At 42.3% G+C, this 15,519-nt stretch overlaps 1 protein-coding gene across 3 annotated transcripts in view; it reads left to right on the top strand.

Moving 5' to 3' along the window:
- The window catches only part of mfsd12a (major facilitator superfamily domain containing 12a), a 64,344-nt gene extending 50,893 nt beyond the window's left edge, over positions 1–13,451 (top strand). The window contains exons 9-11 of one of the 3 annotated variants that reach the window (XM_059991086.1): positions 1,953–2,083; positions 9,244–9,364; positions 12,060–13,451. In XM_059991086.1, the coding sequence (XP_059847069.1) occupies positions 1,953–2,083; positions 9,244–9,320 (208 nt within the window). In that variant the 3' untranslated portion in view covers positions 9,321–9,364; positions 12,060–13,451. The other 2 variants (XM_059991088.1, XM_059991087.1) reach the window with 2 other exon arrangements.
- The last annotated feature ends 2,068 nt before the right edge of the window (positions 13,452–15,519 follow it).

Genomic DNA, 15,519 nt, shown 5'->3' with positions numbered 1-15,519 from the left:
GGATAACTTCACTCACCCCATCGCTGAGCTGTTCCAACAACTTGTGGACTCACTTTCAACGACTCGTCATCTCATGTTCGTGATATTTTTTGCTTGTTTATTCATGGTTATTGATTTAAATTTTTTTTTCTTTTTACTTGCACAGTTTGTTGTCTTGTGCACGTTGCTGTATGTCTTGTGTGAGGTCTTTCATTGACTCTATTGTGTTTCTTTGTATTTACTGTGAATGCTACAAGAGAATGAATTGCAGGGTTGTGTGTATTTTGATGTTGTCGCTGGTTGTTCTGCATGTCCAGTAGATGGCGTCCCACCACCATGGTACTGTATAGGAGCAAACACGAGGAAATCTGCAGATGCTGGAAATTCAAACAACAACACACACAAAATCTGGTGGAACACAGCAGGCCAGGCAGCATCTAAAAGCAGAAGCACTGTATAGGAGCAAGCTTTCCATGAACACCCGTACCATTGCACATGGCAAGGCTTATGGGTATCCCGGGCCAGTGTACACTCCAGAACGGAGTATGTATGGGAATTCTGCCCTCCTGGAGGGAAGGAGGAATTATGAGATCAGTTTCATTTGGAAATGGAAATTTGTCGGAAGTCTGTTGGGGCGTTGGGAAGGTGAAAGGTAACAGAACAATCATACTTCCATGTCTCCACCTGAAGCTAAGATCCTCAGTCAGTGAAATTCAACCCAGAATCAGGCCCTTCAGCCCACTAAATTGATGCTGGTCATCAATCACCCATTGCCGCCAATCCAACAGACCTTATGCACATCAGACTCCCCCAGCTTCCTCTATTCCCTTACACCCTGGCGGGGCAATTTAAAATGGGTAATTAACCTACCAAGCAGTGCACTCATGGAATGCAGAGGGGGAAGGAAGCCAAGAGGGCAGAGAGAACGTGCAGACTTCAAAGAGACAGGATGGACTGTGAAGCAGTGTCTCTAGTAGTGGAACCATGCCTCTGGGCAGTTAGCTGGAATCCAGAGGCAGATAATGTGGCGTGGAAGTGCAGTGGTTAGCATAACACTTTACAACATCGCTCTCTGTAAGGAGTTTGTACGTTCTCCCCGTGATCGCGTGGGTTTCCTCCAGGTGCTCCAGTTTCCTCCCACGTTCCAAAGACGTGCTGAGTTCCTCTAGCATTTTCTGCGCATGTTACTTAAGAACTCCAGCACCTACAGCTAAGCCACTCGTGAAGGCCAGGAGCTGGACTATTTGAGGGACACGCCATTGGGAGCATTTAGTAGATGGTGGAGCTTATCCCCACTAGCACCCTTGGCTTTAACAACCTCAAGGAGCTGTTTCTACTGACAGGAGAAGGGGCAAAGATGGGTAACTGCTGCCTTAAAACCAGTGGCTTTGGGCAGATGGGGCCCGTCAGCCATGGTTGGCAGCTCATCGAGGAGAAGGAAAGCTTTGATGTCAAACCTTGTGGCTGTACCCACTCACAAGGAAGGCTCACGAGGGAACTCACGAGGGAAATATCCAGAGCTGGAGTCCCAAAGGCAGCTCTCCATTGAGTTTAACACTGACTGGCAACTCCTGTGCTGCCGCTGGTGCCAAACTGTATCAGTCTCTGCCGTTCCTTTGGGTTCATCAGCTGAGTGGCGAGGGGGAGCCTGCTACATGGGCAACAGCTTGCTCTCCATATCATACTGCCCCGGCTCGTGTATCTAGGCAGCTCGGACGCAACATTGTGGTCCCCGACCGACGGAGGCCAGCGCCTGCAGAGTCACTTGTGCTTAGGATGTGCATCTTGTCAATATTAATTTGTGAGCAGGCTGTGCTGGTGTCAGAAGTGCACCAACTCTTGCCGGCTGCCCCAGCTAGCATTGACACAAACACATCTTACTGCATGTCTCCGTGTACGTGGGACAAATCTTAATCTTTATCTGACACCTTTATGATCAATATTTGAGGATCTTGTTTGTTTTCCCCTTCTAGGACCCAGAGCTGCTGTGCACAATGCGGGCCATTCTATCACCTGGTCATGGTGTTAGTGACCGGCTGCATCGGCTGTGTGGCACTCATTTCATTGGGAGCCACTCAAATCTGGCCAATCAAGATTAGGAACCGTGAGTAGCAACCAGGCAATCTCACCTGATTTGTATTATTACAGGATCTTGGTAATAGAAATCTTCACAAGGGTGTTACCACAGATGATGTTTACTTAGTATGTAGATGATTTTCTAAATGGTGAATTCAGAAACCAGAGATGCAAAGGGACTTGGGAGACCTCGTGCAGGATCCCGTAGGCGTTAGCTTGCAGGTTGAGTTGGTGATAAGGAAGGCAAAGGCATAGCATTCATTTTGAGAGGACTAGAATAGAAAAGCAAGGATGTAATGCTGAGGCTGTGGTCAGACCGCACTTAGAATATTGTGAGCAGTTTGGGTCTCTTATCTAAGAATGGATGTCCTGGTGGAGAGAATCCAGGGAAGGTTTAAGAGCCTGATCCCAGGAATGAAAAAGTTAATCTTTGAAGAGTGTTTAATGTCTCTGGGCCTGCCCTCACTAGATTTAGAAGAATGGGTGGAGGATCTCATTGAAACTTACCAGATATTTGAATGCCTAGATAGATTGGATGTGGAGAAGATGTTTCCAATAGTGTGAGAGTCTAAAGTTAGAGAGCACAGCCTCAGAATAGAAGGCCGTCCCTTTAGTTGGTAAATTGATGGCATGTAATTTGAAAGACTGGGTTTGCTTGCAAAGATAAGAAACCCATTCTTTGGGTAGTGTAGCGGCTAGCATGTTACTTTACAGCACCGGCGACCAGGGTTAAATTCCTGCCGCAGTCTGTAAAGAGTTTGTACCTTCTCCCCTTGACTTCTTTATAAAATATTGGTCGGACCACATTTGGAGTATTGTAAGCAGTTTTTGGCTTCTTATTTGAGAAAGGATGTGCTGGCATTGGAGAGGGTCCAAAGGAGGTTCTTGAGGTTGATCCCTGGAATGTAAGGGGTGAGTGTGAGGAGCGTGTGATGGCTCATGGACTGTACTCACTGGAGTTTAGGAGAATGGTGGGGGGGGATCTCATTAAAACCTATCAACTATTGAAAGACCTAGATAGAGTGGATGTGGGGAGGATGTTTCCCATGGTGGGAGAGTCTAGCACAAGAGGACACAGCCTCAGAATAAAAGAGAGGTCCATTTAGAACCAATTAGAGATGAGGAGGAATTTCTTCAGCCAGAAATTGCCACAGATGGCTGTGGAGGCCAAGTCTTTGGGTATATTTAAAGCGGAGGATGATAGGTTCTTGTTTAGTGATGGTACCAAAGGTTATGGGGAGAAGGCAGGAGGATGGTGTTGAGAGGGAAAATAGATCAGTCACGATAGAATGGCAGAACAGATTCAGTGGGTCGACAGGCCTAATTCTGCTCCTATTTTATGGTCTTGTGTGTGCAGCGTAACAGAACCCCCATCGCTGCTGTTCTCTCCTGATGACAAGCTTTCAGTCTTTGGACATCCAACAGGGGAATGTTTCTTTTCCACCATAAAAAATAGCTTTCTCCTCTGCAAAGTTGTTGGTTTTGGATCAAGTCACTGGCTGGCTGACTTTTATTGCCCTGTTAGTCACTGAATGACACCTGACTCTCTATGGCAGGGGTTTCTTAACCTTTTTTATGTCATGAACCCTCAACAATAGCTACTAATCAAGAGTTTAATGAGCTGTGGACCCAAGTTTGGGAAATCTGTTCCAAAGCAGGCACAACACTGGACCAACTCAGTGGGTTAGCATCTCCTGGAGAGTCAACGTTTCTGGTCGAGACCCTTGATCTGGACTGAAAGAGGGGTGATCGAATGCCAGTATAAAACAATATATTTATTTATCAAGTTACAGCGCAGAACAGGCCCTTCCACCTCTCAAACCGCACTGTCCAACAACCCGTTTTAACCCTCGCCTCATCACAAGACCAATTAAACTACTAACCGGTACGCCTTTGGACCGTGGGAGGAAGCCGGAGCACCCGGAGGAAACCCACGCGGTCACAGGGAGAACGTACAAACTCCTTACAGACTGCGCCGGAATTGAACTCCGGAATGCCCTGAGCGGTAACAGTCTCGCGCGGCCGCAGTGTAGGTGGAGGAAGGGAGAGTAGAAACGGCATCAGAAGCTGGGAGGTTTTGGGTGGACGCCTCTAAGATGGAATCTGGGAGAGGAAGGTGGAGCGTGGAATCAAGTTGGGGGGGGAGGTGAGCCTGTGGGAGGAGTGTCTGGGGTATGGGCAGATGGAGTGGGTCTCCACTTAACTGCGTTCGTAATTGGAATAGTTTCTACTGAACTCTCGCTAGATACCAAAACTCTTCCCGTTATCTGTATTTCAGGGCAAGAAGATAATTTTGTTCAAAGCCAGAATCGGATTGACAGCTCGTAGATTTGTAGTAGATTTCAATCCTCTATTTTAACATGAATTCACTAAACAGAGAAGTACAACAGATGAACCTAAAAGGCCTATCTACTTTAATGTCTTTAACTTGCTAAACTAAATGTGTTTTTAAACTTAGAGATCAAAATATTAGTTTGTAACAGGGACCTAACCTTGGTGTCAGTACCAGCTCAATGGTAAAATTTAAAGATAGAATTTGTTTTCTACCTGCTTGGGTTTCTCAAAATGCTTCACAGCCAAAGGGCATCGTGAGTACACAGAGAGCAAGATTCTCCATAAGCCCCTCATCCTTACCGGGGCCGGGACTGCCAACAGCAGCTCGCCAGCGTCCTCTGTCCTGGGCTGAAAGAAAGTTGACCGGCCCTGTGCCTTCCGCCTTCACCACACGACTCCATTCTTCTCCTAAACAAAGATCCTCGCTCTCCCAGGGATAAGGTCTTTGGAGCCTCTGTTGGCATATCTGTAGCTCTTATGGGATGGGGCTGCTAGTCCCATGCCCACCCTCCTCCTCTAGCAGCCGGGTTTGGGACCGTCCATGGCAGAGTAAAATGGACAGATGTTGAGGGAGAAATTTTGGCCAGGACATTGGTAAAACACAAGCAGGGATAGGCCTTTGAGCCTGCACTGCCGTTCAGTCAGACCATGGCTTGTCTGATCCTGGACTCTGCTCTACTTTCCTGGCTCTTTTCCCGTACCTCTTGACATTCATGTGGACTAAAACTCAGATGTGACCTTGAATGAAGCAGACTAAAACCAGCAGCTTGAGAAGATTTGTATCTGAGAGATCAGCGGTTTCAGAATGCGTATGCAGTATACAACCCTCAGACCTGTCTTCCCACAGGCAGCTATGAAACAAAGGAAACATGGAGCACATTCAAAGATGAACATCGACCCCTCTCCAACATGCAAAGTAAAGCTCAAATTGCACAATCAGCAAAAATAAAACGAGTGAAAATTATAGGGAAGATGTCAACAAAATAGAGAGAGTACAGAGGAGATTTACTAGAATGTTACCTGGGTTTCAGCACCTAAGTTACAGGGAAAGGTTGAACAAGTTAGGTCTTTATTCTTTGGAGTGTAGAAGGTTGAGGGGGGACTTGATAGAGGTATTTAAAATTATGAGGGGGATAGATAGAGTTGATAGGCTTTTTCCATTGAGAGTAGGGGAGATTCAAACAAGAGGACATGAGTTGAAATTTAGGGGGCAGAAGTTTAGGGGTAACATGAGGGGGAACTTTACTCAGAGAGTGGTAACTGTATGGGATGAGCTTCCAGTAGAAATGGTAAAGGCAGGTTCGGTATTGTTATTTAAAAAATATTGGATAGGTACATGGACAGGAAAGGAATGGAGAGTTATGGGCTGAGTGCAGGTCAGTGGGACCAGGTGAGAGTAAGCATTCGGCAAGGACTAGAAGGCCTGCTTCCATGCTGTAATTGTTATATGGTTAGATGAAAAACACGGAATATAAAGCACCAATCCAAAGACACATCAGAAGACTTTAGGCACATTCAGCTCAGCTCAGTTCAGTTCAATCTAGCACTATGTCACTTGTTATCTCCAGGTCATCTCCCCAATCAAAATCACACAGTCACAACAAAAAAGGGAGCCGCCACATAACGTGAACTACACCGTCTAGTCCACAATAGTTACTGAAGCTGGAATGGACATCCAGGGAAATAGTTCACCATAACTTGCTGGTCTTTTACCTGAATTTTCTTTTGGACAACTGAAGTATTCTGCTATCTGGATTGAATGGTAGTTACCCAACATCTTGCTCCAAGAGCAAGATTTCTCCTGGGCAATGTTAATGATTAAAAAAAAACCTGGTGGGAAGGGAAACTGATTGTTTACCCATTTAGTTTCAGAATTTGTGGGAACTGGCTGGGCCTTAGCTGGTTTTATTTAAGATGGCTTCTGAAGTTCTGTATCATAGCAACAAACCCTTGATGGTCTGTGAAACATTTTGAGATGCCCAAGATTGTGAATTATTCTATAAATAAATACAAATGCTCTCCTCCTCATCCTTAGTAAAGTTGTTCAGAATACAACATGATCCCTGAATTTACCTTTGCAATTCACTTGAATCTGAGATAAATATAATTGTATACAGTAAATGATTTTCTATAAGCTAACATAAACTGTAAAAACAAAAACAATCTGTGTTTGTACCTTGATTAATCTGATGTGCCGTTTGTAATGGGAATGACATGCGACATTAATACTAGTTAATATGCATTTTTTCATGTTTCTTTTTAGTTATCTTTTAGATGCTTCTTAAAATTTCCAAAGGTGGCCATTTTAATCATGAGCTATCTTGTTAACCAATTTTTTTTTTGCGTTACACAACAAGCAAGAATAGGCCAGTTCTGCCATTCAGTAAGATCTGTGCTTCACACATGCTTGATTGATCTGATTTCTAACTTCAGCTCCACATTCCTGTCTACCACCAGCAGCCATTCCTTCCATTCCCCGCCACAAATCTACCTCTGGCGTTTTAAAAAATCATTCAACAATCCTGTTTCCACCACCCTTTGATGAAGAGTTGTAAAGATTCTTAACCCTTTCTGAGAAAAGAAAATTTTACTTCATAAACACGAGATTCTGCAGGTGCTGGAAATCCTGAGCAGCGCACACAAACTCAGCAAGGCGGGCAGCATCTATGGAGAGGGCTAAACGTTCGGTGTTTCAAGCCGAGACCCTTCACCAGGACTGGAAAGGAAGGGCAGCAGGTGGGAGAAGGAAGGGAGCACCAACTGGCAGGTGATAGGAGAGACCAGATGAGTAGGAAGGGGATGAAGTGAGAAGCTGGGAGGGGATTGATGGAAGAGATAAAAGGGCTGAAAAAGGAGCAATCAGTTCGGGGAGGAGAGTGGAAATCTGATAGGGGAGGAGTAGTTTTCCACTGAGGGTAGGTGGGATACCACTCCAGGCCATAGATCAGGGATGAAAGGTGAAAAGTTTAGAGGGGGGCATGAAGGGGAACTTCTTCACTCAGAGGGTGGAAGAGTATGGAATGTGCTGCCAGTACAAGTGGTGTGTGTAAGCTCAATTTTGACAGTTAAGCCAAGTTTCGATAGGTGTGTGGATGGTAGGGTTATGAAGGACTACGGTATGGGTGCAGGTCGGTGGGAGTAAGCAATTTAAATAACACAGAGAAGATGGGCTGAAGGGCCTGTTTCAGTGCTGCACTTCTCTATAACTCTATAAATTTTTGTCTTAAATGGGCTACGTCTTTAAAACTATGACTCCTAGTTCTATTTTCTCCTAAAAGAAGGAAATATCCTCTCCACATTCACCCTTAACATCAAAATGGCTGCCTTTGAGTTTCATTAACTTCTTTGTCATTTTTACTCAAATCATTGCTTGTCCTCAGCTTTTCTATTTTATTATTTAAGCACGACCATTTTGTTTTCAGCATAAGTGTACAGTTGTCATTTCAATTCCATTGCAAATTGCCCAAAGCTGAGTTATTAAGCTAAATGGCTATAGTCTTGTGAAGAATTAAAGTTAAATGAATATATATTAAATGCTGCTAAATATTTTTTGTGGAGAAAAGCTAAATCTCAGTGGTTGAACTATGCACAAGTAAAGTAAAAATCTATTATTAATTCTTGTGTTAATAAACTTCATCTCGAGCAGTATATTTTTCACAAATTTACAATATTGTATATTTTAATGTGAAAAATATTGTGTATTATGTAACACTACACAAATTTTAAATGATTACTAAATATTCATTAATATGCTATACTTGTAATATATTCAAAGAAAATTTATAAATGTCAGTCTTTAAAAACTTCTATGTACTATTTAATGTAATTTCATCATGACAAGATTTATACAGAAAATACTCAAATAAATGCACATAAACAGTGTTTTAACAGTATATTAAAATCTGCATAATTTATTCCATAATTGTAAATTGAGCACAATGTTAAATCTAACTTTCAGGGTATTCTGAAAAGTCTTATTTTATCAATGGCTTCATTTGACAGGCTTTCTGATGGTTTATTGCAGCAGTTTACATGGACACTTTGGCATTAAATTCAATCACCTTGTTTACAAGAACACAATTACTCCCAAGTTCTGGGAAGTGCCTTTGCAAATTGTATGGTTAAGCATCAGATGTTAAACTGACGCAGTGCTACAGAGGCTGGAAATCAAAACTGGAAGCAGAAAGTCCTGAGACACGAGTATTTCCAGGATTTGCGTGTTTGGTGTTTTCAACAAGCTTGCAGTAATCCTACCAAATGTCGAATGTTCTGCCTGGGGAGTCAACATCCCAACAGCATTAACTTTCAGTTAATTGAGTTCCAATTTTGGTTAACCTGTCCTCTTACTCTCTCCTCGTATCTACTCAAGTCTTCTTGTACACCCCCTTCTTTTCAAACTGTCCCTGTTCCTTTCCCATTGCCAATTGACTCCATATCTGCATCACCCACACCAACTTATTCCACTTCACCCCCTGTCCTCGTCAACTCCCTTATTTGGTTCAACTCCTCATCTTCTTTTCTCATCAAATTCCAGTATCTACAGCCCCAGGTGAGGACTGGTGTGTCTCTTCCTGACTTACCTTTCCAGCAGCCCACGATCAGTTCCTCGGTCTTACTGATGCTGAGTTCCATGGTTGTTGTTGTGGAACAACTCAACCAGCCTCTCTATCTCACTCCTGTTCCCGTCCTCACCTGATAAGTAATTTATAGATCACTTATTTCTTATGCTTTATCAAACTCAAGTGCTTGAAGTACAAAATACCATGGTCTACTTCTAAGTTTAAAATTGAAAATGTAAGTGTCACGGTCTTGATTTATTTGTTAACCTATGCCCTTTTTTGTCTGAAAACGTAGGTTGTGATGCTGGATTGATCGTACCTCCCACTCGTAAGAAGGAAGTGGACTCTGGTGACTATAGAACAATAAACTGATGGACTGATCTGGGAACCACGCAGAGAAAGGGAACGGACACAAGGTGCACCTCAGTATTTCTAAAGTTCATGGCTTCGGGCCAGTAATATTTTAGCTCCAGAGCTGATCAGCATCTACCTCCCGTGGGTCACCTGTGGAATTCTTTAATGACCCATAGTCCAACTGTGTTGGTGATTGCTTCGAAGGCAGACAATCTGAATACTTGAACTGTTGTTTTATATATGATCACTGTCTCTTGGTATAACTGCACAATCTGGGGTGATAATGAAGATTGAAATGACCATGTGGGGATATTTTAATGCCCTTTGCACTTTCTGACCCAGAGGTTGAGGCAAATAGTTGATGTTGGTTTGGAATTTGCTTAGATTAACCCTTTCCTGTAAAGCACCTAGTGCGTCTTTAGACTGAAGGAGGGTCACCAGCAGCTGCACGTGCTGATTTCAGACCTGTAGTCAGCAGGGCAACTACAATTTACTTTGCACAAAATCCTGTTGAAATGTGGTCAGGAACTGCTGACTCTTTACAACACTTTAAATATTTCTGAGGTGGACCACAGGTTCACTCTTTGGTCACTAAACAGGTCAGTCACTTGGGGGGGGGGGGGCCAGGATGTGGGAGAACAGTAAACATATTTTGCATAGATAATGTGTGCTGAAATGGTGTAAAGTGTTTATGTGGTGGTGGGGGGAGTCCTTTAAAAGCTGCATATTTTAAAACAGTTTAAAGAGCTCTGTCAAACGTGATTAAACTTTATGATAAAGTTCTTGGCTTCTGTTGTATAATGGATTTCGGTTTTTAATGCTCTTTTATGTGAGTCTTATCTTCGGGGCAAGTACGTGTTGGCTATATTTCTGGACCAAGAACACATTTTGTAAACTCTTTTATACTGGTAATGTGATTAACCTGGATATGCGATGACTTTAAAATATATTTACCTTGATGAACTCTAATAAATGGACAGATTTGCATTAACTACAGAATGGAGCATTTACTAAACAATCACGTGGGATAGAATTCTCCAAAATTAAATAAAAATTAATAGGAATTGTCACTTTATTAAGTGCGCCTTGTTAATGCAAATAAATGATCAGCCAATCGTGTGGCAATAATTCAGAGCATAAAACGTTTATAAAACGATTTAGTTCTTGTTCGGAGCAAATGTGATTGGAGTGCCTGTCCTCGTACACTGACCAACTTGGCAGGACCGATGCTATTCAATACCCCCCCCCCCCGGGTCCTTGGCACTCAACTCGTCCTCCCCACCCTTGTGTTAAAGCAGCAACCTGGAATCAAACTGCTCGATTCCAGAATGATTATGTAGTTAATTTAAGAACACTTTAACTGATCCAAAGTTAAGAAGCCAGATTTAAAGCTCACAGCACTGAGCAAGTAAAATGAGCTAAAACTGGTCTAAATATGTTGATACGTTCAATGGTGCTAGGTACACCAGTACATTCCCTGCAAAGTTTAAAAGGCATTGTGCTCAGATGAAATCCAAATTTGTTCCATGCTAAACTGATAATATCCCTCTGTAAAACATGGCATCATCTTTTAAAACAGGAGTTCTCAACCTGGGGTCCATGGACTGCTCGGCTAATGGTAGGGGTCCATAGCATAAAAAATATTGGGAATCCCTGTTTTAAATGAATTAACATCAAATGCTCTTTCCAGCTTTCATTATACACTATGCGCACGGTTTATTGCCTGAACGATATAAATCAGTCTAAAATATGAAATGGCACATAACGAGACTTTACTGTCATTATCAATTGAAAGGAGCTTTGCTTATTGATATCATCCAAGGAAAGGATAGGATTGGTAGAATCTCATCCTACATCTGATATCGGACATGCCAAAGATGTTTTAGAGGCTGTACAGTATGGGCAGGTTGAAATCATTGAGGACGAATTTTGAAAGGACAGTTTGTGGTGCAGAAATGGCAATGATGATCAGGATCATCACTGATGTCTTAAATTTGCTGTTGCAAAGCAGCAACAGAGTGAAATCCATAAAGTAACCTATGACCTGCAAAAGCAATTCTGTACATTCAGTGGCCACTTTATTAGGTACACCTGCTCGTTAATGCAAATATCTAATCAGCCAATCTCGTGGCAGCAACTGAATGCATAAAAGCATACAGACACGGTCAAGAGGATCAGTTGTTATTCAGACCAAACATCAGTGTGTTGCCTTTAAGGCATTTGTTTAGTTTATTATATTTTCACTTTAGTAATTCATTTGTCATCGTTTTCTAGTTAAAGTCAAGGTTGTTTAAAGTAAATTCATTGTCTGTGATGTATCACGGCATGCGATGACATCACACCCGGTTTCGCCACGTCTTGTGGGAAAATACCGGTTTGGAGAAACGGGAGGGAGGGGGCTTGTGTGTGCAGGATCAGCGCGAGAAAAGTTTTCTTTCTACGCACTAGAAACATCAGTGAAGCAACACCGTAAGTTCATGAGATAATCGATAAGTTGAATTAAAAATGTTAACGCTGATTCTGTTAAAAGTAATGACGGTTGATAAAGTTCATGTTTTTTTGTTATTTAAAGAGTTGCAGATAGTTTGTGTTGAAGTGTATTTAAAGCCAGTCGATGGCGTAGGTAGATTCTGACTGTATGTTGCACTTTAATGTAATATAGTTGTTGTAGTTTTACTTTTGCAAGTATTTGTGATGTAAATGTGATGTCAAGAAGGAAACAAATACTGTATATATTTTCTATTGTTTTATCAACAGTTTTCACCATACGTTAATGTGGAAGAGTGAACAGTAAACGGTTAATCTTACTGGGACCGCCTCGTTGACTGGTTTATGCTTGGTGTTTAGTTCAGAGTTCTTTTACACCTGTGCGAGAACACTACAATCAGAATGGGGAAAAATGTGATTTAAGTGACTTTGACTGTGGAATGATTGTTGGAAACTGCTGAAATCTTGGGATTTTCATGCACAGCAGTTGCCAGAGAACGCTACAGAAAACATCCAGTGAGCAGCAGTTCTGTCTTGTTAATGTCTTGTTAATGAGAGAGGTCAGAGGAGAATGGCCAGACAGGTTCAAGCTGACAGGAAGGCAACAGTAACTCAAATAACCACACGTTACAACAGTGGTGTGCAGAAGAGCATCTCTGAACGCACAACACATCAAACCTTGAAGTGGATGGGCTACAGCAGGTTCCACTCCTGTACTTAATAAAGTGGCCACTGAGTGTGTATTCCTTTCACGAAAACTATATCCCAAGTATATTCATGTAGCAAATATGTTTAGTAACTTCTAAGGATTAAACTAATCAGAAGAAAAATGAGGTGAGAGATGTAAGTCTAACTTTGTATTTACTTTAAGTGCAGTGCACATGTATCATAGCGTGCTAACATATGGAATTCATATATTTATACATATAACCCATAATGAATTATTTAAATGAACAAGAATGTTTAATCAAACAATATATATATACAAGATTACTCAAATATTAAATACACAACAGTAGACATTAAAAAGCATCTGAATGAGCATTTGAATTGTTAGAAGCACAGTGGATTACAAGCACAGTGCAAGGGATGAGTATACATCTGATGAAAATCAGAATGGACACCCTTCCATCTTTTGAGCACGTCTACATGAAACGTTGCTGTAGAAAAGCAGCATCCCTCATCAAAGATCCTCACCACTTTTTTTTTTGCTGCTGCCATTGGGTAGAAGGTACAGGTGCCTCAGGACCTGCACCACCAAATTCAAAAAGAGTTCACACAAAATACTGGAGGACCCCAGCAGGCCAGGCAGCATCTACGGGGGGAGAAAAGGGCAGTCGATGTTTTGGGCCGAGACCCTTGGCAGGACCGGAGTAAACAAAGATGAGAAGATTTAAAATGTGGGGGAGCAGAGAGAAGAACACAAGAACAGTTACTACCCCTCAACCATCAGGCTCTTGAAGAAAACGGGATAGCTACACATTTAAGGACTGTTATATTGTTATTTCATGCTTATTACTTACTGCAATTTATTTATATCTATATTTGCACAGTTTACAGTTACTGTTCTATAGATTTGCTATGAATGCCTGCAGATAAAGAATCTCAAGATTGTATATGTTGTTATCTATGTACTCTGATAAATTTTACTTTGACCTTTGAGTTTTGAAGATTTTCCTCAGTTGATATCTTGTTAGACACAAATATTTATGCCTGCTTCCCAGGAAGGGAGTGATTCAAAGGTTCATTTATTATCAAAGTATACAACTCTGAAATTCTTCAATTCTCTGGGTAGCCAGGAAACCAGGAAAGTAAAGAAAAGCAGCACGATCATCAGCCCCCAAATCCCACCTCCCCACACAAAAAACGAACAAAATGGATCAGGCACATGGACACCCCCCCCCCACCCAAAAATCCCTCCTCCCACACAAAAATACAGACAAAATGGAGCAGGCACAAAAAGAAGAGCGAGTGGAAATAACACAGAAATAGAGACCAAGTAGTCCAAAATATTTTTGCCAAGCGGTCCTATTTAGTATATGTCCTGTCTGGATCATAAGACATGAGAGCAGAATGAGGCCATTTGGCCCATTGAATCTGCTCCACCATTCCATCATGACTGAATTACTAACCCTCTCTACCCCATTCTTCTGCCTTCTCCCCATAACCTTTGACATTTTCACTAATCAAGAAGTTATCAATTTCTGTTTTTAAATGTACCCAATAAATTGGCCTCCACAGCCACCTAAGGCAATGAATTCCACAGATTCACCATCCTCTGGCTAAAGAAATTCTGCCTTATCTTTTTCTAAAGGGATGTCCCTCTATTCTGGCTCTAGACTCCCCCACTATAAGAAACATCAGCTCCACATACCCCGTCCCATGATCCTTTCTGTTCTCCAGCTGTGTATCCCTTTTGCCAATCACATTTTCAGCTCTTAGCTTTATCCCTCCCCCTCCTGTCTTCTTTCATTTTGGATTTCCCCCTCCCCTTCCTACTTCCAAATCCCTTACTATCTTTTCTTTTAGTTAGTCCTGACGAAGGGTCTCGTCCCGAAACGTCGACTGTGCTTCCTGGCCTGCTGCGTTCCACCAGCATTTTGTGTGTGTTGCTTTTCAATATTCGATAGGTTTCAATGAGATCCCCCACTTGTTCTGCTGAACTCCAGCGGGTATAGGCTCAAGCGCTCATACTTTATTCCTGGCATCTAGACTCTCTCCAATGCGCTCGTTCTTAGATAAGGGACCCAGAGCTGTTCATGATTCCTGAAATGCAGCCCAGCCAATGCCTTATAAAGCCTTGGAACTTAATATCTTATCTCATTAGTTTGAAATATGTGTAAAGGGAGATGACTTCTGAGATGTCAGTTGGCCTTTTGCCAGCTGTATGTGTCTGTGAATTGCTGCAGTCTCAGGCACTTCTTGATGTGTTCTTTTACAAGTATTTACTTTTAAAGAAGTGTAAATAGTTGTGAAATGTCCAAATCAATCCACCCCTCAAAGGATCTGGGAAGTTATTAGCCATGATCAGTGAAGCCCAATTGACCATGCTTGATAATCTGCCAATTCCAGAAAGGCAGGAAACAGATAAGAAAACGGTATTGAACAATCCTTGCATTATGAGCAGGCAATACAGGGTGGGCACAGCTATTCCCTGAATGACTTGAGTGGGTTGGGCTCTCCGTATCTGAACAAGTCATCAAGGTTATCAATATTTTGCCTTTTGCTTTCAGTTTTCACCAGAATTTCTTTCATTCTCCTTTACTTTGGCTGGCAGCAAGCCATTCGTGTCCTCTGTCCCTTGCCTTCCTTCTGCTGGGGGCTGAAAAGATGTACTTTTGGAAATCCACACCCTAAATTACTGCTCAAAGGATTGTCACTTACCAATTGGAAAGTGACAAGTGGAAGTAACCCAAATAGCTCGGCATGAATACGATGGGTTGTATAGCCTGTTTCTAGAACATGCACTCCGTGGCCAATATCTTGGGTAGACCTGCTTGTTAGTACAAATATCTATTCAGCCAATCATTTGGCAGCAACTCTATGAGTAAAAGCATGCAGACACGGTCAAGAGGTTCACCTGTTGTTCAGACCAAACATCAGAACGGGGAAGAAATGTGACCTAAGTGACTATGACTCTGGAATGATTGTTGGTGCCAGATGGGGTGGTTTGAGAATCTCAGAAGCTGCTGATCTCCTGGGATTTTCATGCAGAGGTTACGGAGAATGG

The sequence above is a fragment of the Hypanus sabinus genome, chromosome 16, assembly GCF_030144855.1.
Source record: "Hypanus sabinus isolate sHypSab1 chromosome 16, sHypSab1.hap1, whole genome shotgun sequence".
Taxonomy (NCBI): domain Eukaryota; kingdom Metazoa; phylum Chordata; class Chondrichthyes; order Myliobatiformes; family Dasyatidae; genus Hypanus; species Hypanus sabinus.
This window is presented reverse-complemented; position numbering and strand designations above follow the sequence as displayed.